Source organism: Fringilla coelebs (assembly GCF_963513975.1).
Source record: "Fringilla coelebs genome assembly, chromosome: 15".
Taxonomy (NCBI): Eukaryota; Metazoa; Chordata; class Aves; order Passeriformes; family Fringillidae; genus Fringilla; species Fringilla coelebs.
The window spans coordinates 13,631,193-13,654,035 of record NC_140041.1 but is presented as its reverse complement, the minus strand read 5'-3'; the positions used below and the strand labels follow the sequence as shown (position 1 = coordinate 13,654,035).

At 55.1% G+C, this 22,843-nt stretch overlaps 1 protein-coding gene across 1 annotated transcript; it reads left to right on the top strand.

Moving 5' to 3' along the window:
- The first annotated feature begins 9,636 nt into the window (after positions 1-9,636).
- LOC311159525 (LON peptidase N-terminal domain and RING finger protein 1-like) lies at positions 9,637-22,335 on the top strand. The gene is made up of 12 exons (XM_084215649.1): positions 9,637-10,087; positions 13,718-13,836; positions 14,229-14,351; positions 14,560-14,685; positions 15,339-15,474; positions 16,235-16,328; positions 17,434-17,548; positions 18,187-18,308; positions 18,694-18,852; positions 19,312-19,474; positions 19,560-19,706; positions 20,194-22,335. Exons 1-12 carry the CDS (start codon positions 9,715-9,717, stop codon positions 20,389-20,391), a joined length of 1,875 nt encoding a protein of 624 aa, XP_084071775.1. The 5' UTR covers positions 9,637-9,714; the 3' UTR covers positions 20,392-22,335.
- The last annotated feature ends 508 nt before the right edge of the window (positions 22,336-22,843 follow it).

Below are 22,843 nucleotides of genomic sequence, written 5' to 3'. Positions count from 1 at the left end.
GCAGGGAGATGGGGAAGAGGACAGGAGCAGCAGCAGCTCTGACAGTGACTCGGAGGAGGTAACCTCAGCCCAGCTCTGTGGGGTTTGCACCTACAAACCCCAGTGTGGATGCTCCCAAATACCTGGGATGGGACACTCAGCACTCCCCTCACATGCTGTCCCTTTTATTCTTGCCCCAGGACCAAGGCATTGCCAAGGATGATGAGAAGGAAGACAAGGATTAGTCTTTCCGTGCTGGAGCAGCGGTGCACGCCCTGGGCATGCCGAGGAGGTGGAGATGGAAATGGCAGATTGGGCTGGAGAGCAACTGGGCCGCTGTTAGCCAAATAAAGATATTGTGATCTTCAAAGAGAAATGCTATTCATTCACCCAGTCACACTGCCTACCCAGTGCTATCTGTCCCCCTTCAAAAGGATGCACTCAAGGAAAGGCAGTGATAGGTGGGGAGGGGGACCTGGGCGAGCAGGTTTTGTACAAGACCGTGACAGAGTCTGGAGAGAAATGCAGGGGCTCTGTGGGCTCTGTCAGCCTGGCTCTGCAGAGCCCCTCCAGATCTGGCATCACCATCTCCCTGTGCCCTCCACGCTGTTTGTGGTGCGATGGAGCAGCGTGAGCAGGGACAGACGCCTGGAGCTGTGCTGAGCTGTTAAAACTGATTTCAAATTTTTTAAAAACAAACGAAAAGCAGTTATAGGCGGGAAGAAGCCGACAAACCTCTCTCTTTTTGCCGCGCTGACCCCAGCGCAGGGGCCGCTCCTGTTCATCCATCCCCAGCCCCGCCGCAGCCGCCGAGGGCTGGCATCGGGCGCGGCGCCAGGAAAAAAACAAGTGGGAAAATTAGGAAAAATGAGCTGGCACCGCCATCTACCGGGAATGAGACGTCTGGCAGCGGGGCCACGGGTTTCATAACTGCTGGGCTGTTTTGTAAGGCTCCCGTAGCGCACCGGGGGCAGGGAGAGCATCGGAAACAGGGAGAGGATAGGGGACAGGGGGAGAGCATCGGGGACAGGGAGAGGATAGGGGACAGGGGAAGAGCACTGGGGACAGGGGGAGAGCATTGGGGACAGGGAGAGAGCACCGGGGACAGGGAGAGAGCACCGGGGACAGGGAGAGAGCATTGGGGACAGGGAGAGAGCACCGGGGACAGGGAGAGAGTATTGGGGACAGGGAGAGAGCACCGGGGACAGGGAGAGAGCACCGGGGACAGGGAGAGCATCGGGGACGGGGAGAGAGCATTGGGGACAGGGAGAGAGCACCGGGGACAGGAAAAGCACCGGGCACGGGGAGAGCACCGGGGATGGGGAGAGGATAGGGGACAGGGAAAGGGCACCGGGGACAGGGAGAGCATCGGGGACGGGGAGAGAGCACTGGGGACAGGGAGAGCACTAAGGACAGGAAGCACTCCAGGATCAAGGAGCGCTCCGGGGACAGGGAGTGCACCGGGAGCAGGGAGTGCTCCGGGAGCCCTGGATGCTGGCAGGGTCCAGGCAGCAGCAAAAGGGACCTCAGAGGGGGACACAGGGCCAGCAGCCCGACCCACTGCTGCTGCCGGCGGTATTAGGACATGCCCAGAAGTCTCACCATCAATAAAAACTTCAATGCAAACTTGAGCATAAGCTCTCCCTGCTGTGTTGCTGCCTTGGTTTGTTTCCCTTAAGGAGTCTATTTTTATGAGTATTTTCTTGAGTAATGCAGATTTCAGGCAAACCCAAGATTAAAAAGTCAGCACCGTGGAGGATTGTACTTGAAACCACAGAATGTGGCTTTGGATGTTCTTTCTGTGGAACAAATGCAGCCAGCTCTTGTATAAGCACAACAAACAGCAGGAAAGATGCTGAGGAATGCTGTCTTAATTATCCAGCACAAGGATTAAAGGGAAAATATGAAGATGGGAAAAACAAACAACCCCAAAAGCTAAGCTGGGTTTCAGTGAGCTGGTTTGGCTTCAGCAGGAAAGGATTGATTTTGACTGCCTTATTGCTTCATGAACCCTTGGGTGCATTAATGTAAAATAATCCTGTGTGGGGTTATTTTACATATTTTATTTTTCCCTCTGTGCAAGCACACAGGACTCTTGCACAAGACACAAACTACTTCCAAATAGTAGATGGAGTTGCAGAATTTTACAGTCCCCTCAGGCCATGCTACTAAAGGATGGGAATATCTTGGAATAAATTCTGTGTTTGGACATGAAAAGGAGAGGTCCTGCCTTTGCTTTTCAAGATAAAGGTTGGAAACCTTTCAAGCATGGTGTGCCAGACTCTGAGGTGCAGCCTGCCCATAGATGCTCAGATGGAACTGAGAGGTGCTGCATCTCATGGGAGTGGGATTCTGCTTTCCAGCTGTCAGGTATTTAATCTAAAAGCCCTGAAGTTGTCCTCTGTGCCTTATGCTCCAGCTCCCAAAATGGGAGCCTGCAAATGTCTGTCTGCAGCTGACCCCACAGCCACATCCTCACACTGCCCCAAATCTGAGCATCTTCCCGTGCCCAGGGCCAGCGCTGGGCACTCCCTGCAGTGCTGGGTGATGGTGAGCACCAAGCCAGGTGAAGTCTACCTGCTGCTGCTCGTGTTTTACAGTCCCTGCTTCAGGCCACGGCACCAAGCTCTCTGCCAATACAGCTTGTGCAGCCAGATCCCTGTGGCACAAGGGCAAAGAGCCAAACACACCCAGGGACTGGCTGTGTGAACATCCAGCTGGCTCCTCCAGCAGCCAAGCTTCTCCATCCTGCCTTCAGCACCGTGCTCTGCACGTAGCTCTCTCCCCTCTGTGCCCTTGTCCTCCCTTCACAGAACCGGCCAAGTTTGCCCAAAAGTTGTGGAAGTGAAAACCATTTCATGCTCCCTGGTGTCCCTAATTCCTCACTGCATCTCGGCCCTGGCTTGAAGCCAGGTGACATGAATGGGCATAGAGCACATTCGTGCCACAGGGATTATGGCTCTAAAAACACTCAGTGCAGGAGACAAAAGGCAGGTGGAGCATCTGGCTTTTGGGGATGCTGAGGACCTTCAGTCCCAGCAGCTGAGTAGCTCTGCTGAGGGACACGTGCCCCAGCATGACCTCGGTGTGCTGGGATGAGTGTTTGCCCACAGACGTGCCAGCCAGCAGCTGCCCGAGCTCTGTGGGCCTGAGCTGTGGCTTCACCCACGTGTTTTAACCACCTCTTCTGCTTGAAGCATCCTCAAGGTTCAACCAGGGGCTCCCTGGAGCTGCTGTGTCTCCAGCTGGCTGGGAGAGGAGCATGGAGCACAGAGCTGGGCCAAATGCCCATCACACCAGGCTCTGCAGGGGCGGAGTAGGAAAAGACCAGCAAGAGGAACTGGCAGCCGTGGAGTTACTTAAGCAAGTCTTGTTTACACAAATTTATATAATAACTTTGGCTGGTCTTTGGGGAGCAGGAGGGGTTGTGCTGCCCCCGCTCACAGCATCTGGGGGTGCCTGCAGGGATCCTGCACAGCACGTGGCTGTCTGGGGCCTCATAGCAGCAGAGATGCCAAGAGAGTTTAGATGTGGAGAAAGAATTGTTTCCTATACTGCTTCATGCAGAGATGCCCCCAGATAAAGGCATTTTTCTATAAATGCCAAAAATTTCAGAACAGAAAGGTTGGGCCTTTATATTGTGATGAGACTTTTCATCTTGCATCTAGGGGCTTTATTATATAAAGTGTCCTATTAGGGAAACAAGGCTCTCTAAGGTAGAGATCAAAAAGAAATCTTTCCTCTGTTCCCAAGTGACCTTCTTCATGGAAAATTTCAAGCTGCTTTTTCATTCCACTAAAAAATGGGAACAGTTAAAAATCCTCACTTTCCCAGAAAAGCTGATTCCTGCAGCCCTGCTTATGATCTGCTAATCTCTGCAGAGTGCTGGGCAGAGGTTTCCTATGAAACCACTCTTCTATTTTTGAGCTGAATAAAAAGAAAAGCAAAACTCAAATGGAACTGGAGTCATACAAGTGACGGCTGTTTTGGAAGGTGAAATCCCTGCTCCTGCTTCCTGCACAGCACTCAGACTTGCTCCTCTCTATGATGCATCCTTCTACAACTTATCCCTTCATTGTGAGTATCTGTAAACTAAGACTCTTTGCTATGTTAATTAGCAGCTAAAAGTTATAGCAGAGCTTTATTCATGGGATTACTTGTCATAAAATTGATGCTAAGGATACACATCTTTCCCAGCACCTTTCCCTCCCCTGCAAACCTCTCTAGGATTCTGCATTTGGTCTTTCACAAGAGCAGGGCAGACTCCTTACTCCCCAAGCCTTAATGCAATAGCTTCCTAAAACCCACAGTGGAATGGTGCCAGGCTTCTTGCGAAGGAAAACCTTCAATTTGCTCTGGCAGATTCACCAGGACAGGTTTCTGGGTGACAAATGTTCCGAGCACTAACAGCCTGACCTCTTTAAAAGCCGTGACGTCTGTGCGTTATGAAAGGAGGAGCTGGTGACGGGCTTACCCAAACATGATTCACCTGCTGTTCAAAGTGCAGCAGAGGTGGAGGCCAGCCAGCCTGTGGAACAAAAAGGCACAGACAGAAATATTTGTCTGCTCCTTGAGCAGAAAGCTCTGCCCAGGCCACCACTGCTGCGAACAGGCCAGGGGCCCACAGGCAGCTATTTATAACTGTGGGAGAGACACAGCCCTGCTCATCCTGCCTGAAATCCAGCCCAGGGTGTGTTCAGGGCTTCATTCTGTCTGGCTGAGGGGAAGGGAAACTGCAGGGAGACCCTGAGAGCCCTCTGCATTTCTCCCCGAGACTTCCAGGCGCTTCCTTCTCCCCACGGTCAGACACAGCTTTTGGATGGAATGGAGCCACTGGCTTTGCAGGAGCTCTTTGTCCTCACCAAGGACACACAGGGGTGGTGGAGATGCTGGAGCTGAAGGAATAAGGACCAGGATAAGGGATGAGGCAGTCAGCCCCTGGATCTGGCCTGAGAGCCCCGAGGCATCCCTGCAGAGCAGGCTGTGCCAGCTGCAGAGCCCACCCTCTGCCACTGGCAGCCTCCTCTGGAGCGCTGGGTGCCCGCCAGCCCTGCCGGCATCTCTGCCAGGTGGCTGGGAGCTGCACAGGAAAGAGGGAAAAGGAAGAAATGAGGGAGGCAGCACGTACTCGCTTCTTGCTGAGGCACGGAGCCAAGGCCAGAGAGCTGAGGAGAGAGTGGGGCAGGGCAGCTGGCGAGTCCCCAGCTGCAGAGATGGGTCACCACGGTGCCACCCCGGCCACAGGTCAGGCACAGGGACACAGAGCAGCTTGTCAAGTGGGCAGCTTCTGTCTGACCCTGCAGCAAAGGCTCATTACAAACCTGCTCTCCCCAGCCAGAAGATGAAGAGGGTGGTGTGACCTCCAGGTCTGGCCCACTGGGATGCAGCTCCCTCTGGACACCAATCTTTTTGGAAGTGGTGGACCTTGCTGCAATGTAGAGGGTGTCCTTAGGGAGTTGTCTTGTTATGACTTTTCCTCCTTTAGTCACTTTGTTACGTTATCCATGGCTTAGGTGGTGCTGAACAAACCCTACTGACTTTGGGCTCCTCCTTGGGAACTCCTATAGATGGAGGATCTTCAGCTTCAATAAAAATACCAATAAAACAATTGCAAGTCATCAAGGCAAGCTTACAGCACCTTGCTCCACAGCCCATGGTCTTGCCACCCATCCCAGGGCTTCCCCCCAGGACAATGGGGACAGCTCTGATCTGGTTTTGTATTCTCTCCTCGGGGTAGGTAGTTTGTACATGACTGCCCATGCTGTGGAAAAAGACATCTCCATCTATTTTATGTGGGACTTGCTTCCAAGGCTGACTGATAATGTTCTGCCAACCTCTTTGCCAAGATGTTTGGCTCAAGAGACTAAAAGGAGCCAGATATGAATCTGGGCTCTCCCGCTGTGCCTCTCCAGTTTCCAGGAGTTCAGGCATGAGCCTGGTTACATGAACAATGAGATAATGCTCCTTTGCAGCTCTCTGTCCCACCAGTCCATGTGAAAGTCAACTCATTTCTCTAGGAATGATGCTGCCTCAGGCAAAGCCTGCATGAGTCAGAAGGAAAAAATACGAAAGTTTTCTTAATTCCCTGACCCTGTTTACATCTGATCCTCTGTACTGAGAGTCAGGACCCCTCTGAGCACTTAAGCAGCAGAGTTTTAGGACTAGGGAACCATACCATGTAATTTATATGATTGCTTCCTGCCCGGTGCCTGGTCAGCACAGAGCAGAACTGGAATCCCAAACCTCACGGGGCACTGTGGCAATCTGCCTGCCTCTGCCCAGAGAAAACCAGCAGCAGCTCCCCAAACTGCACACAGAGACCTGAGAGCAAAGATGCAGGTTATAAAAGATGAGCTCAGGACAAAGAGTCTCCCACACCACCTGCTCCCATTTCCTTTTGCTCCACTTCCCAGGAAAGGCTCTGAACCACATGTAGCAAATGGGGAAACCTGGTGGTTGAATAACATCCTGGATCTAGAAATACTATGATGTAAAGAAAGAAAGAAAAAATTCCAGGAAGCTGATGTGTTTGTTGACAGCTTTGGGCTGGGCTGGGGGGGAAGGGGGATGATGCAAATAACTCCCTGCATGTTGCAGGCACGTCCTGAGGTGTAAAAATAATTCCTTAGGCCAACTCTTGAGGCTTGCAGACAGCCAGGATCCAGGTGCAGCACTGCTGGGGCACAAGTGTGCTCTCTGCCTGATCACCCAGCAGGCTGCCTGGCACTTGGACACGCCACTGTGAGCCCAGCGTGGCCCTTTTTGTAGCAACACTCCCCCTCCTCGGCCGGGATTCTGAGGCTTTCCTCCTTGTGTGGGTTTAGAAATGGCAGAACTTGTCTCACCCCTGTGCAACAGGATTTTCAGGTCTGATGGTGCTGGAGGAAGCTGGTGGGTAGAGCAGGGATAGCAGTGTGGAAAAGGGGTCATGACATTCAGGGTGCATGTTCCTGTTTACAAGTGCTTGTGGTGCCTTTGAAGACACCCTGAGGAGCACACAGGCAAACAAAAGTCTCTCTGAACAAAAAAAGGTAACCCTGGGAAGGAGCTGTCACCTCAGAGCCACACCTTAAACCCTAATGTGTCAAAAACAAGTGTCAATGCTTGCAACAAATATTTATGCACTGAAAATGAGCAAACACAGCTGGTGTGCAATCCCTGATCCCGATGCTGGGCTGTCAGCAGTCTGGACCACATTAATGAGGCTGTGCTGGAGCTGAAGCACAAGTGGACGTGTGGCTGGGAGCCAGAGGAGGAGCTGCAGTAACACCTGGAACTCTTCACCCAGGACTGACCCTGGGATATTTCCCACCTCTAAACTGAAAAAAAAAAAATTAAAATCCTGTTTAGCTTTGCAAATAGTTCCTACACACAGTGTGATCTGTCCTGGGTTATGCAACACGTGAAGTTTTCATCTGGCCAGCAGAATGGTTAGCATTAAGCATTTAAAGCCTTTTTTTTTTCCTTTCCAGTTATGTACTGAGTCAGCACAAACAGGGCAGTGACAAGAGAAAGCATTCGGAGTTCTGAACCAGCTCAGCTCTGGACAGATTGAAGAAAACAAAATGTTCTTGCACACTGGTGCTAATGAAGCCTGGTTTGCCATGGCCTCGTGTGTCGTGGTTGATTGATTTTAAAGTGTATTACGCAAAGCAGCAGCACGTCTGCTCTGCTTGTGAGGCACTGGAGAGCCCACACATGGTTGTGGAGTGAATCAGGAGGTGAGGGAAAGAATGAGGCAGGTCCCAGGTGAACAGCCTGGCGTCTCCCACAGGAACTGGCTGGGGTGATGAAGGATGCTGCGCTCCTCACCTGACAGCAGCTGCCCCTGGCAAAGGGCTGCTGCTCCCAGGCTGAGCCACACAAACAGGTTATTGTGCACTTTGCTGCAATGTTGGCTGTGGTAGCTAAAATCACTCTAATTTCATGGCTCACGAGCCAGGAACGTGCCCTTCTTGAGGGGTAAACTGCAGGCAAAACTGGCGAAGCCTCCGTGGTGGCAGTCTTTGTGTTTTTAGCCACTAGCCAGGTTTTGGTGGAAAAACAAGACATGGTGAGAACTAAGCCGTGGAAGGAGAGTGTCTGGTGTGAATGATCTTTGTCCACCTGAGAAATACCCATGGGAGAACTGCTGGGGGAAGGGATGTGCAAGGTCCTCTGAGGCAGGGGTGGGAGCGGGGAGCTAAAGACTGACCCTGCAGATGGGGACATGGAAAATGTCTCCTGCTGGGCAGTCCCAGACACACTCCAACGCTCCCAGGGTGACCACGTCCCTAATGCCATGCTCAGCTTTTCAGGGCAGTGTTACTGAATGCCACCTGAGATTTCTCCAGTCTGGAGGGATCACGTAAAAGATAACGGAGAAAGCAATGAAGCCTATCAAGCCCACATAAAATGCTTAGTTGTTGAGCTTTTAAAACCACTTATGAGCCATTTAATGTAATTGCAATAGATTTGGAAACAAAACCTGCTCCACAGCCCAAACCTCCACCAGCCACTCCCTCAGTGGGGCACGAGTTTCACCAGCACTGACATCCCACTGGTGATCTCCCTCCCTGAGCAGACCTGCCAGTGTGTGCGTGGGGTTGGGTTGTTTTTGGGGACACAGAAATGAGCCCTTGGGGAATGTGCATCATCCTGATCTACTAAGTTCCAGAACTGATAGATTGCAGCTGTTTTTCTCAGCACCTGCTGTGCAAGAGCTGCTGTTTTTTTGCTGTATGACTGTGGGGTGAGGGGATGCATCTCCCTTGCGACACTGGGTCCATCCTGGGGGGTCTGTGAGTGGGAAGGGGATTGTCCACATACAGGGTCTGAATTCATTCGGTTCTGGATAAGCAGAGCATCTGAGAGAGAGATGTGGTTGGAGGAGTGCCCCTTTGCCCCCAGACAGGATGGGTTTCCATGGAGGGTAATGCAAAGAGGCATCGGGTGCAACCCAGCCTCACCAGCTCTGGAGCACCACAACAGCCGGCACCCCACTCCCACTCTGGAGAGCCTCAGACACCTCAGGGACCCCAGGTATCCTGTGCCAGGACTCTGGAGCATCCCACCCTCCTGTCCCCATCACAGAGCACCCTGTGTCCCCAGGACTTGTGCCCCAGCCCCGCTCCACAGCCCCCCGGATACCCCAGGCAGCCCGCACCGTGGCTGGCTCCAAATTGCCCTAGCCCCACTTTAGGGCACCCCGAAACACCCCCAGCACTCTGCACCTTGGTCCTGTTTCGGGGTACCCCAGATCCCCTGCGCCCCGGTGCCCATCTGATGCAGAGCTCTCCCCGCCCGGCTCACGGCTCCAGAGCCGGTGCTCGTTCCCGCACCCCGGCGGCTCCGGGGCCCCCCAGCATCCCCGACTGCCGGGGATGGGCAGCGGAGCCCCCCAGCACCCCGGGTCGGGGGGTCGGTATCCGCCCGCACACCAACCCCGCCGGGCCCGGCTCCCGCTGCCCGCGCCCCTCGCCCGCCGGGCGCCCCCGGTACCGCGGGCTCCGTTACGAAACGCGGCCGGGGCGGGGCGGCGCGGCCGGCGGCGGCCAATGGTGGCCCGGGCAGCCCCGCCACCGGCGCCTGCCCCGGGTCCCTCCGGCGGGCCGGGCCGGGCCGGGCCGGCAGCCGCAGCCTCCGCCGGGCCGGGAGCGGCGCGGGGCGGAGCGGGGCGATGCGCGGGGGCGCGGCGGCGGCCGGGGCGTGCGGGCACCGCCGGCTTTAGGGAGGACAGCTCCCCCGAGCGCCGCCATGAGCGGCCCCTCCGGCCCGAGCTGCCCTCCGCCCGGGGAGAGCCCCTCCGGGCAGCCCCTCGGGCTGGACCTGCTGCGCTGCCCCTGCTGCCGCCTGCTCCTCTGGGAGCCGGTGACCGCGTCCTGCGGTCACTCCTTCTGCAAGCCGTGCCTCGGCGGGGCCGGGCCGTCCCGCTGCCCGCTGTGCCAGGAGCGGCTGGAGCTGCTGGGCATCGGGGCGGCGAGGTGCAGCGTGGTGCTGTGCGGGATCCTGGAGCGATGCGTGCCGCGGGAGCGGCGGCTGGCCGGGCTGGCGGAGCGCGTCCGCGACCGCCTGGCCCGCGGGGACGCGCGGGAGGCGCTGAGGATGGCGCAGAGAGGGGTCGAGCTGGGTAAGGACCACCGGGCTCGGGGGCTGGCAGTGCGGATGGTGGGCTGCGGGGTGCGAGAGGCCAGCCCGAGAGACGGGGATGCACGGGCTGGGCTGTCGCAGCAGGCGAGTACCGGTGTGGGTGACAATGTAGGTCACCGTGTCCCCGCGGCTCAGTGCGCTCCAAGCCTGCACGGTCCAGAGCGGGAAGACGTGGGAAGCTGGAAGTGCTGTAAGGCAGGGCTGGTGGGGATGGGGATGGGAAGGGAGAATGCTGGGCATTTCTTCCATATCCGTGGATGTGCCGAGGTGCTGGGGGCCGTGGGCTGCCCGACAAACCGCGCTGCTCGTCCCCTGCCCGGGCGGCGCCGCCGGTGTCCCATCGGCCACGTGCTCCTGGAGAGGGACGAGCAGCCGACACTCACACCTTGCAGCCCGGCAGGATTTCAGGGTCAGAGAGAGAGAGCTCTGCCCAGGGGGTGACCATTATGTAAAGCGGCTGGGACTCGTCCAGTCGGGGATGGACACGTCCTCTCCCCCAGAGCCTGGCGAGGACGCAGCCTTGGCAGAGCTCCTGTGCCAGCCCCATCGTGCAGGTCAGCGCCCGGCCCGGCCCCTTCTGCAGCCGGCTCTGGCCAGACATTTGCCTGCAGGGCCAGGATCGGGCCCGGGGGGGGAGGTGGGGTTTGAGCTGCTTTAATGTGTAGCTGTAAGTGGATTTCTTGGAAAGTAAATAAAAGGGGTTATACAATGCGTCTGGAGCAGGGGGTTGGGGCGACAGAGGCAGAATTTCTCTTCTTCGCGGCGTTTCTATGACAGCACTGAGCTCTCCTCCCGCAGCGAAGGCTCTTATTCATCGCCTGCTGCGAGACAAGTGCCAGAGCTCCAGGGTAAGCCTGGAAACGAAGGGCTGAGCGGACCGGTCGATCCTGGTGTTGGCAGCAGAAAACAGGTCCTTTTATGCAACCTCCAGAGGCATCCGTCTCTGCCTGCACACCCTCCTTCACAGTAAAGGCACATGCACACTCCCCCGGTACTCATTTGCCAGGCTTTTGCCTGGTTGGGGTGTACAGTTACACTTTGCTTTTAAAATCCTATGCTAGCATAAAGAGGAAACATTGCAAACTCTGTCCTCACTCTTCCCTGCACGTTCTGTTCCCCGAAAGACAGGAAAGTCTGGCTGAGGGCAACAAGGAAATTGCAGTCACAGCCTCAGCTCCAGTGAACCTTTGCTTGCTGGGGCTGCCAGGCTCAGCCACGTGGGTGGTGCTTTCAGGATGTGTTTTCCAGCTCCTGCAGCCAGCTTTCAGCTGCACACTTTTTTTACGGGCTGCCTTTCACTTTGGAACAGAACCACTGATAAATGTTTGACCCATGGGGCTGGTTTATTTGTGGTGTGATAGGTCAGTTTGCAGTGCCCTGCTCAGCCCAGCCTGTAGAGCTGCTCGCTTTGCTTGGGTGGAAATAAACTGTCAACTTTTTATCTTCATTCTTTCTGAGTGAACATCAGAAAAATGCAGTGTAATGTGTAGCACAGGAGGCCCTCTGACATGCCTGGAGCGTGGAGGCTGGTGAGCCTCTGAGGCTGCCAGCTGGCTGATGGCCCTGGTGTGTAATGATATCATAGATCAAAAATAGCTGCAGCAGCAGAGAAATGCAGAATTCATTGCCCTGTTTTACACATCTGGGGTGTTTGGGGTTTTTTTGGTGGTTTTTTTTTTTTTGCCAAATCAGTTGCTTTATTGCTGTGCAAATGTTTGAATGGGTTTGCCCACATGGAAAATAAGCCTCTAGACTTTGTACCTATTTGTTCATCCCTACCTCATTATGGGCTGTGATTTTTCATCTCTGGATGGGTGCTTGTGGGATGGGGTACTGAGCAGCAAATTCCCATGTTTCCTCACTCGAGCCCTAAGGTCTTGGCCAGTATTATAAAGGAAAACAAGCTCCCAGGGAGCATGCTGTGCTGCACAGCTCAGCATGGCCAGTGCAGCTTTTGCTGCAGGAGTGGCTGTGCCTGGCTCTGCTGCTCTCTGGCTTAGGGTGACACCAGGCAGGGAGCAAAGTCTCTCTGTGCTCCATGCTGAGGACAAGGAGGCAAAAGCCATGGCAGAGTTTGCTCCTCTGATAAGAAGTGGTGGGTGCCTGGGCAGGGTGACAGCAGAGGCAGGCAGGGGAAGGGCAGATGCTTCCTGCACCCGGCTCTCATGGAGCTGCCAGTCCTGACCTGCAGTTTGCTGGCAGAGCTGCCTCAGCACCGTGTTTGAACCGGGCCGGGAGGAAATGCTGCTGGCTTTGGAAGTGCAGGACAGACATCACCAACAGTGATGCTTCCTGCTGATTGCTGATCAGCTGCCAGCCAGGTCCAGTGACCCAACTTGCCCCTGGAAGAGCTCCTGGCCCTTCAGCAAGGTGATGTTACTCACACCACATTTGCCAATGCAGCAGCAGTGCCTGCAAATGGTGCCTGATTTATGATACAAGGCTGGCCTCAGTGCCAGCATCCTGCAGGGTCACCACGAGTTACCTGTGCTGGAGCTGCCTTCATCCCACAGGGAACTGGGAGCCAGTGTCCTGCATGACCCTGCAGGCCTCCCCAGATGCACCAGGAAGCCACAAGTCCCCAACTTCAACCCTCAGCAGCTTTGAGCTGATGCTCAGAGCTGGGGGATGGAGGGCTGGGTGCACAGACCTGTTATTTGAGCTGGAATACCAGCACTGCTCTGGATGTAGGTCACCTCCATGAGCTGTGATATAATGGGGTGGGTCTGGGCATCTCTGCATTTCCAAACCCACAAACATTACCACACCTGGATACTCCATGAGTGTGGGCTCTTGGGGTGCTGCTTCCTCGCCTTCCCCAACATCTCCCAACCCAATTCTGCCACTGGCTGTGCTGGTCATTATGTGGTTTTCCAAGGCAGGAAAAAAGAGGATCTCACTGCAGTTTTTTAGGAAAATGCAGGAGCTTGTAATGCTTGATGTCATGACTAGCAATGTCTGTGGGACCTGTGCCCCCCCAGCACCCTAATGTCCCATCAGTGACATCTTGCTGACAAGGAGCTGGATTCTCAGTTCTTTTCCTCTTTTTTGGGAAATCTCAGCCTTTTGTCATGCGTGGGAACCCCAGGTCATGGGGTGCAGGCAGATTCTTACACCCCTTTGGCTCCTCATCTGCCCTGGAGAGCAGAGACAGCCAGGTGGGTCTGGGAATTCAGGTATCCAGCACTGCAGTCCTGTTTGGTAACATGTTATTGTGGCTCTGCTGGGTGAGTCACATCACAGAGCCTGCTGTGGCCACAGCCCTCTACGTGTATGGTAGAGCTTTTTTTGCTACATCCCAAAAAGATGGATGAAAGCCCAGATCCCAGCATGGCTGAGCCCTGGGGCAGTGGTGAGGGTGTTGGCTGAGGGTGTTTTAGGGAAGATGGGGGATAAAAACAAAGGGAAGAGCCTCAAACAATTTAAAACTGGGTATTTAGGGGGAACACCTTCTTCCTTGCAGAGGCTTACAAAGGCAGTGCCTGCTGATGAGGGGCACTGCAGGCTGTGCTCTCTGTGAGGCAGTGGCACAGGGACTGTCCCACTGTGGTGGGCTGTCCCCAGGCTGGTCCAGCCCCACCAGGGCTCATGTCACACGTTCTCTCTGCAGCCCTGGAGAGCAGCTCCCTGCGGCTGTGCCGGGCAGAGGCCCTGGTGGCCCTGGGGCAGTACCCACAGGCACTGGAGGACCTGGAAGCTGTGTGCAGGGCTGAGCCTGGACAGCACGAGGTGAGTCAAGGACTGCACAGGAGCAGCTTCCCCTCTCCTCCATTCTGCATTGGGCTCATCCTGCTCAGAAATGCACTTTGCAGAGCCGCTGGGTTGCTAATCAAGGTGGCAGGTGCTGTGTTGCTCTCACAGGAGAGCTCTGGCACTGTGTCCATCCTTCACTCCTTCTCCAACTCTCCCTAGGCTTGGCTTTTGCAGCTGCTGCACTTTGGAGAGCCCTGGGGGTTTTTAGGCAGATCTGATCAGGGGGGCAGTGACGTGTCCAGGTGCTTTGGGATGGGGGCAGGCAGGAGGCAAAGGGACATTCCCCTGGGGCTGGCATGGGAGCTGAAGGGACACATGCTCAGCTGGTCACTGTCTCATAGTCACCACATGCTTTTTCTGCTTTGCAGGCCTTCTTCAGGAAAGGGAAGGTGCTCCTGGAGATGGGGCAGAGAGCTGAAGCCCTGCTGGCATGGGAACACTGCCTGACACTCAGTCCCCATTTCCAGCTGGCTCGGAGAGAGATGGAGAAGGTGTGTGGGCTCTGCCATGTCCCTCTGCTCTCACATCACACAGGGAGGTGTCCTTGTCCTCTGAAGGACTCCACAGAAGGCTCAGCCAGCACAGACACCTCCTGCAGTGAGCAGAAGGGTGCTTTGGGGAAAAAGAGGGAGCCTGGCAGCCCTCCACCTCCTTGCTTTTTCCTCCTAGCATCCCCCAGCCCTTGCTTTGTCCTTGCAGATCATCATGGAAGCTGATGCTCCTCAGCCATGCATGGCTGCACACCTGGGTGATGCTCACCTGAGCTCAGCTGGTTCCCAGGTCGATGGAGGGAGCCCAGTGCTCCCATCCTCCACACAAACTCAGGTAAGAGCCTGCAATATCTGAGTCTGCAAGGAGATTTCGTGTCCCTCTGGGACATTCCAGTTGCCCAGTGATGGGAAAGGAGGTGTGATAAGGGGAGGTTGTGCAGGACACGTAGCTGTGCTTACCTGGTTGTGTGCTGGGATGAGAATCTGCAGCTGGTGGAGGGTGGGAGAGCAGGTGTCATCAGGGCTGATGCTGTGGGGAGTCAGGAAACAGAGGAGACTTTCTCTCTATTCATCTCACTATGTACAGGGGGAAAAAAAGGAAACAAAAAGTGAGTTTCAAATTTTTTCATCTAAAAGATACACTTGAGAATAGTTCAGACCATTAGCAGCTGCTAAGGAAGCTTTTATTTTCCTCTTTGCCTTCTATAAACAAATTTAGCAGGCTTGGAGAGAGGAGGGAATTCAGAAGATGGGCTCAGACACACCCAAATAGCAGCTGGTAGTCTGGACAGGGTGAACCATGTTTTAACCATGTGGTGGGCAGCAATGTCTGAAGGCCACTGTCCTGCTGTCCTGCAGATGGAAGCTGTTCATGTACAGTGACACACCAGAAATCCTCCTGCTGCCATCGGGCTTGGTGGGACAGGTGGGGCTGTGCATTCAGAGGGAGAAGAGGGTTTGGGCTCAATTTCATCTTGCTGTGCCTAGGATCAGGAGGGAGAGCTGGCAGATGGCCGAGGGGGTGCTGGGTGTGAGCACAGCCAGGACAGAGCCGCCCTTCCCCAGCGGGGACAGCAGCCAGAGCTGGAGCCATCGGCAGAGAGTCGGGGCCAGTGCCTGTTGGGTGAGTGTCATCAGAGGTACCACAATATTGTGTCATGCAAAATGCTTGTTTGAAATCCATTCTGGCACTGAAAATGTGGTGTTTGCACTGTGTCCAGCTCAACAAACAAATATCCCAGGGGCACGTGATGGGGCAGCTCTGGCTGGGACACTCACTGCTTCTCATGCACGTGGGGAGGATCCCCCTGATCTTCCTGTGTGAGCAGGTGAACTTACACCAAACTTTTGCCTTCAGCTTGGTGACAGGTTCTTGCTAAAGCCAGGCATCACTTGTTCCCTGTGTGGAGTCAGGGAGAGGCTTTCTGTGGTTCCCATGTGTTTAGATGGGTTTTGGTTTAGATTGAGTTTCCGTGTGGGGGACAGGACATGCCATGAGCTGGGGAAGCAGCACCTCCATCAGCATTAACTTGCCATCAGTGTCCAGCCAGGTGGCTGCCATGCACCTGGGTTTGCATAAAGCAGTGATGGCTCATGGCAGGTCTACAGAGACTTCCATCCTGGAGCTTTCACTGCCCAGTGCCTCAGTTTCCCTGCCTGCAAAAGGAGGTGATACCACCTTCCCCTACCAAGTACCATAAGACCAGCTATGGATGGACACAGATGGGTTAACAGAGGGGTTTGTGTTGGATTTCCTAGTGGTCTTGTTCTTCTTTGACACTTTCAAAGCACTTTGTGGGGCAGTTATGCCTCAGAACGAGGTCAGAAAGCAAAGATTAATTTCCTACATTGAAATGGGGGATTGTCTTCTCTTTTACTGCTAGATAACAAGGAGGAGACAGCAGCAGCAAAGTGCACCCAGCCATGCCTTGGGGAGTCACTGAGCATATCTGACTTGGAGTGCTCCCTCTGCATACGGTGAGTTCTCCTGCAGGAGAGCTTTTAGGATGAAGAATTTGCACCTGCTGGGTTTCCTTTACAGGTGGGCATCTTTCAGCACATAATAGCAAGCTCAGTCCTGAGAACTGCTGAGATGCAGGTTTTGGTGCAGACAAGAGGGGAAGGCAGGGCCATGGCACACCCTGCTAGGCTGCAGGAGCTCAGATCACCCTGTCTCAGGGTGCAGCATCACTGGGGCTGTATCCCTCAGGACAGAGATGTGGAGCTGGGGATGTTCAGTGGGGTCAAAGACCAAAAGCAGTGGTGCCCTTTGTACCTGCAGGTTGGGACAGGAAGGTGTTGCACAGGGAAGTTCCCTCCCTGATGGGGATATTGCAGACCTGGAGGGGAGCATTTCGGAGCTCTTTGCCTGGTGCAGGTGGAAAAGGGAATGGGACAGAGCCTGTGTTTGTCTGCTGGCTCAGAGCTGGTGTTGCACTGCCACAGGGCATGCTGAAACCAGGCTGTTATTCCTGGTGTGTCCCAGGACACAGAGCAGTTGTGCAAGTGGCTGCTGGCAGAGAGCTGGGTAGGTGTTGCACTGCCAGACATGCAAGTTGGTCAGGGTCCTTCTGGCAGCTTTTTTCAGGTCTGTGCATGGGGAAGAGAGATTGAGGCTGCATCTGATCTGAATTATGTGAATTTGGGTCTCTTCTGAAAGAAGAAAACAGTGTTTAGGAGGCGTCAGGGCTTTCTCAAGACATTAATTTAATTTCTGACCGTGGAGCTACCTGTAAGCAACTTGAGCACTTGCTGCTGGCTCTGCTCCTGGAGCAGGGAGAAGGAGGAACTTTCCTGTCACTGCCCTTTGGTGGGTGTCTGGGCAACCACAGACCTGGCAGGACCAAGGAGTGCCATGTATGTATGGATGGGGTTTGCTGGGACTCCATGGAGACCCTGCAGAGAGGGGGAGCAGAGCTCAGGCCTGGAACAGTTCTCATCTTACATCATTGTGCAAGCCCAGCAGTCTGAGCCCAGACTTTCTAATTAAGGGGCTAATTAAAGTCTCTCTCTGCCAGACTTATCTGTGCTCCTTTCCCTTTGTTGCTCCCTGCAATCCATTGGCTCTGATCACCCTTTGCAGGATGTTCTTCGAGCCGGTGACGACGCCCTGTGGTCACACCTTCTGCAAGGAGTGCCTGGAGCGCTGCCTGGACCACCGGCCCAACTGCCCCCTCTGCAAACAGAGCCTGAGAGAGGTGAGGGCACCAGTGCCACGGGATGGAGCCCAGGGGACAGCTGGGAACCAGCTCCAGCTGCTGGCTGCCTGCCCAGGGCTGGGCTGGGGAGGTGCAGTGCTCTTGCTTCAGCAGCTCCCTGGCACGGCGGTGTCAGCTCCACTCGCATGGGAATGACCAGACAGTTGATAATTAAGACCAAGAGATTCATTTCCACAAGATGCCACAGTGATTTAGTGAGATTGTAAACAGGAGAGGGGAGAGAGAGAGAGAGAGAGAAGCAAATGCTAATGACTTTAAAAAATGGAAATGGATGGAAAACCTGCTAGCCTGGAGATTTGATTTAATCTTTAATGAAAAGGGATTCGGATGAGACCATCAGGGAAATTAGGTTGTCATACAAGGACTGCATCACTGTCAGAGACAGGACGCTGTGCTGGACGGGCCCTGGCTCTGAGCTGTGTCTGGAGGTCTCGGTGGAGCTGACATCCCATCCTGCTCAATGGCTCAACATGCCCCAAAAGGTTTTATCCTTGACTTTTTCTGATCTAAAATTACCTTCAGTTCCAATAAAAGTGAGCATGATTCAGAGTCTGGCCGGTCCTCAGGGCTTCCTCCCTGCTCTTCTCCAACCTATTTTGGGGTCTAATTCCTTTCAGTACCTGAAGGCTGGGAGGTACAGCCCCACAGTGCTGCTGCAGGACATCATGCTGGCCACCTTCCCCACACAGCTGGCTGAGCGCCGCGAGCTGCACCGGGCAGAGATGGCAGAGCTCTCCAAGTAAGCAGGGACTGCTCTGTGTGTGTGTGTGTGTGTGCACATGGGGGCTGGAAGGGGCTCTGAGAGGGATGTCCACACCCCATACCACTGCTGAGCTTGGTTCTGTTCAAGTGATGACTTTCCCACCTCCAGGACCCCATTGCAGCTGTGCTGTGTGGGTGTGGACATGCCCCGTGAGGCACCTGGGGGTGAGGGGACCATCTTTGCAAGGAGCTGTTTTGTGGGCAGAATCTGTCCTTGGTCTCTTGTTGAGCCAAGTGGAACTTCAGTGTTGCTCTGTGCTGGAGCATCACTTCCAGGACACACCTGGTTTGGGGGAGCAGCTGATGCAGGGATGGGATTTGCTCGGGGAGGCGTCACAGTGGTTTCTCCTTCTGTCCCTCAGCCTGACCAAGAACATCCCCATCTTTGTGTGCACCATGTCCTTCCCTGGCATCCCCTGCCCTCTGCACGTCTTCGAGCCTCGGTACCGCCTGATGATCCGGCGGTGCCAGGAGAGCGGCACCAGGAGATTTGGCATGTGCATATATGAGAATGGGAAAAGGTGAGCTCCTGGGCAAGCTGCCCCCTGCCCCAGCTGGTTTGCCTCCCTCTGCTCCAGCCCCAAATGTCTAAAATACTGAGCAGCTCTGAAAGATTTCCTATCAGTGCCATCTCACAGATAAGATCAGCAGGGAGGTGGTGTGTTCCCTACAGTGCAGAGTGAAATGGGATCAAGGAATGAGGCCAGCACTGGAGCTGGACAGAGCCAGTGGTAGCTGTCAAATCCAATCCTTGGAACGGTTTCTGACTCAGGATGTCTCTGAGCTCCGTGGTTCTCTGGCTGTGACCTCCAGCTCCTCTTAGTGAGCACTGGGAGGAGACTTGATTCAATCTCTGAATTTGCCCCTGCCCTGACATCTTGTTCCTGGGCCTTTTGGAGACGGTACCTTTAGGACAAGCAGCTCTCTTGCCACCCGTTACCCCAGCTCAGCCCCTGTTTCCCGTCCCTGTGTCCCTGCAGCTTTGCTGACTACGGCTGCCTGCTGGAGATCCGTCAGGTGGAGCTGCTGGCCGACGGCAGGTCCTTGGTGGACACCATCGGCCGGCAGCGGTTCCGCGTGCTGAGCCGTGGCCACAGGGACGGCTACCACACCGCTGACATCGAGTACCTGGAGGACAGGAAGGTGAGGGCAGGGCTGGGCAGAACCCTGGGCTGCAGTGGGACAGATCCTCCCCACGGACACCTGTGTCCCTCTTGGCTCCGTTCAGGTGTCCGGGGAGGAGCTGCAGGAGCTGCAGTGCCTGCATGAGAGCACCTATCGCCTGGCCCAGCGGTTCTGTGAGCACGGGGACCTCACCTCCAGGCACATTCTGATGCAGCATGGACCTCTGCCAGAGAAGGAAGAGGACATCCAGGTAATGCCCAGAGGGAAGGGATGCACTAAACAGGTTGTAGAAAAGCCACTTTACAAAAGCAGTGCCCAACAGCTGTGCCTGCCTGGCTTGCGCCTCACCTCTTCAAGTGATGGCCAATATCCCAAAAACATTGGCCATGCAGGATCTGGCCTGTGTTTGCAAAAAGCACCGACTGAAACAAGGAAATGCACAAGATATTTCATTGTCTCCTTAGGATAGACTTTATACCAGTTACAGATGAGATGGGATGCAGATGCAGATGAGCCAGGAGGCTCCCTGGGGAATGCTTGTCTGGAAATTGAATTTGTTTGTCCAGCAGTTTTGAGCTTGGACAGCAGAAGGGCTGTTCAGATGAGTACCTTGGCCAAAGCTGGCGTTGCTATCCTGACAAGAGCAACTCTTTGCCACCAGCGATGCTGCCTGGAGGCCACCCTTGCATCCACCTCGCAGCTCCTGACCTCGGGGCCTCTCCCTCTCTCCTCTCCAGGCTTCGGCAGATGGCCCGACGTGGTGCTGGTGGCTCATCTCCATCCTGCCCCTGGACCCGTCCTACCAGCTGAGCCTGTTCTCCTGCACGTCGCTGCGGGCGCGCCTGTCGCAGCTGCAGCGCATCCTGACGGCGCTGCTGCAGCAGCCCCCGCCGCGCCACCTCCTGCCCGAGCGCAGCCCCCGCCGCCGCCTCTGAGCCGCCCTGCCCCGCCTCGGACTCGCCTCCACCCTCGGCTTCCTCTGTGTGTTCCTCCGTGGTCTGAGTGTGGTTTGAGCCCCCCCTCCATCCCCCCAAAAAGTGACCTCAGTGATGAGCTGGGTGCTCTGCCCAGCTGGCAGCGACACTGTGCCGTCCGTGCCACCTCTGGAGCTGCTTGGTGCCACTGCTGCTGTGCTGTGCCACCTAAGGGATACTGGGCTGCAGAGCTGGGCTGTGTCTCCAAAGCCAAAATCTATTGCTGAGCGGCTTCTGCACTGAGGAGGATTCTCCTCAGTGGGAGGACTGGGTGCAGGGATTGTCTCAGTTTGGGTTCTTCCACTTTGAAGGACAGCTTAGGGGTCTTGGTAGATGATCCTCATTCACACAGGAAATTTAGAGGCAGGGGAGAGGTGGCACTGGGGAAGCAGAGAAATTCCAAAGGCTTCCTTTGGAGGACGCTGACAGCTCTGCCACTGCTTACAGCTTTGTGTTTGAACAAGAAGAAAGGTTAAATTAAACAATCTCAAACTCGTGGTCTTGCTCCCAACCACCTCCATGGCCTCATGGTGAGGAGATGGTTCTCTTTGAATGCTCTCAGGTCCAGACACCCCCTTCCCACTGCTCTGCTCGGTGCTGTGCTGTTTGCTGGCCAGACCCTTCCCGGGGACACTGCCAGCCACTCCCCTCCCTGCTGGCTCCAGTGCTTGGAATTGCCGTGGGATGGGGAATTCTGTCAGCTTTGGTGCTTCCCCCTACCCAAAGGCTGCTGTTCCCGACCCTGGCTGGGTTCAGGTTACAGGGTTGGACCTGGGAGCTGAGAGGAGCTGATAGCACAAGGGAGTTAAGTGTGGAAGTTTTGTTGTGAGACTTTCTGTTCCTTGACTAATGCAATTTCCCCCTGTTCTGTGTTTGTTGTGAACTTTCTGCTTCCTCAGGAGAAAATTAGGATCTCAGCCGAGGCTGGACCCTTGCACTTGGGACCCAGAATAGTTCAGGATCCCCCAAAAGAGCACAGTGAAGTCAAAGGAATCCAAATCTCTGGAGAGGCAGGGAGGGGGCAGGATCAGTGACCCAGGCCAGGAGCCACATGTCAGGGGAGCGAGTGCTTGGCTGCTGCTTGTCTCTAGACACAGGGCAAAGACTCTCTGGATAGACCAGGCCTCCATGGAGATCCTGAAGATTGGGGATTTTTGTCTTTCATCCATAATTTCAGTGGCTTTGGGTTCAATTGTAGGATTGACATCCACCTGGTTGGATTAACATTGATTTTGGAATTTTATCCCTGCGTTTCTCAAAGGCACCACAACCCCTCAGAGAGCTGTTGGATGTGTGTGGGAGAGAAAATCAGGGCACTGATCATTACTGCAGGTGTTTCTGGGCTGAGCCTGGGTGGGACACTGGCTCCAGAGAGGTCCCTGCTCAGGGCCACCACCTTTCCCTGTCCTTCTGTCTCCAGGAGTGAGAAGTCCCTGTCCCTCCTGTCCATCCAAGTGCCTCCCTGGAGCAACAGTCAGGGACAGGGCTGGCTGCCCAGGAACCTCTGTGAGCACAGGGCAGCTGAGGACAGCTCAGAGCTGGGTCTGCTCCTCCACCCCTGAGCCACTCTGCTGGCCCAGGAGCACCAGATCCCTGGGATGTCAGACTGGCAGGGCTGGGGCACGTGATGGAGGGATGCTCTACAGTCCCAGGGCAGGTGGCAGGATGACACTGATGTTCAGGAAGTGCCTTTCTTTTCCCCAGGGTCAATGTGGGCTCACCCTGTGACATCCCCACCCCAAGCCACTCACCTGTCCCCTGAGCTGCTGTTTCCCCGGGGCTGAGAGGTCCCTGTGGGTCCCTCCAGCAAGGGGTTGGCATGGGGGGGATGCAGGAGCTCCCCTGTCCCACTGGGGAGGAGCCAGGGCCCAGAGCCACCTCTGCCTGGCTGCTCTGGGAAGGGATCCGTGCAAATTGCTCCAGTTTGCTTGGAGCACCTTTGTGGTTTTTATTACTGTCTTTGCTCTTGGAATATTTTCTTTCAGGTCATTGAAATAAAGACCTTTGTTGTTGTTGTTGTTTTGTTGCTGGTGTTTAACTTTTAGCTGCTCATTAATAAAAGTGCTTGAGCATCCCCAGGGAGATTTGAGGACACGTGGAGAGGTCACACCCTGGCCTTCAGACTGCAAGGTAGGTCAGTGACCACGGTCCAGCAAGGGCAGATGGCAACAAGGGGAAGAAAAAAGGTGGTTTTGCTAACAGAATGTGTGTGAAACAAGACAGGAGGAATGAGCTCCTGCCTGTCATTGCAGCTAAAGGCTGTGGGGAAGGATGGGATGGGAGAAGAGTCCAGTAGAGATGCTGGCCAGAGGGGCATGACCCGGGAGGCAATGTCCCCAAATGCTGTGGCCAGCATCTGTCCCTGTCCTGCCTTTGCAGCCACGGGCAGAGGGCTGTGAGCTGGGAGCAGGTT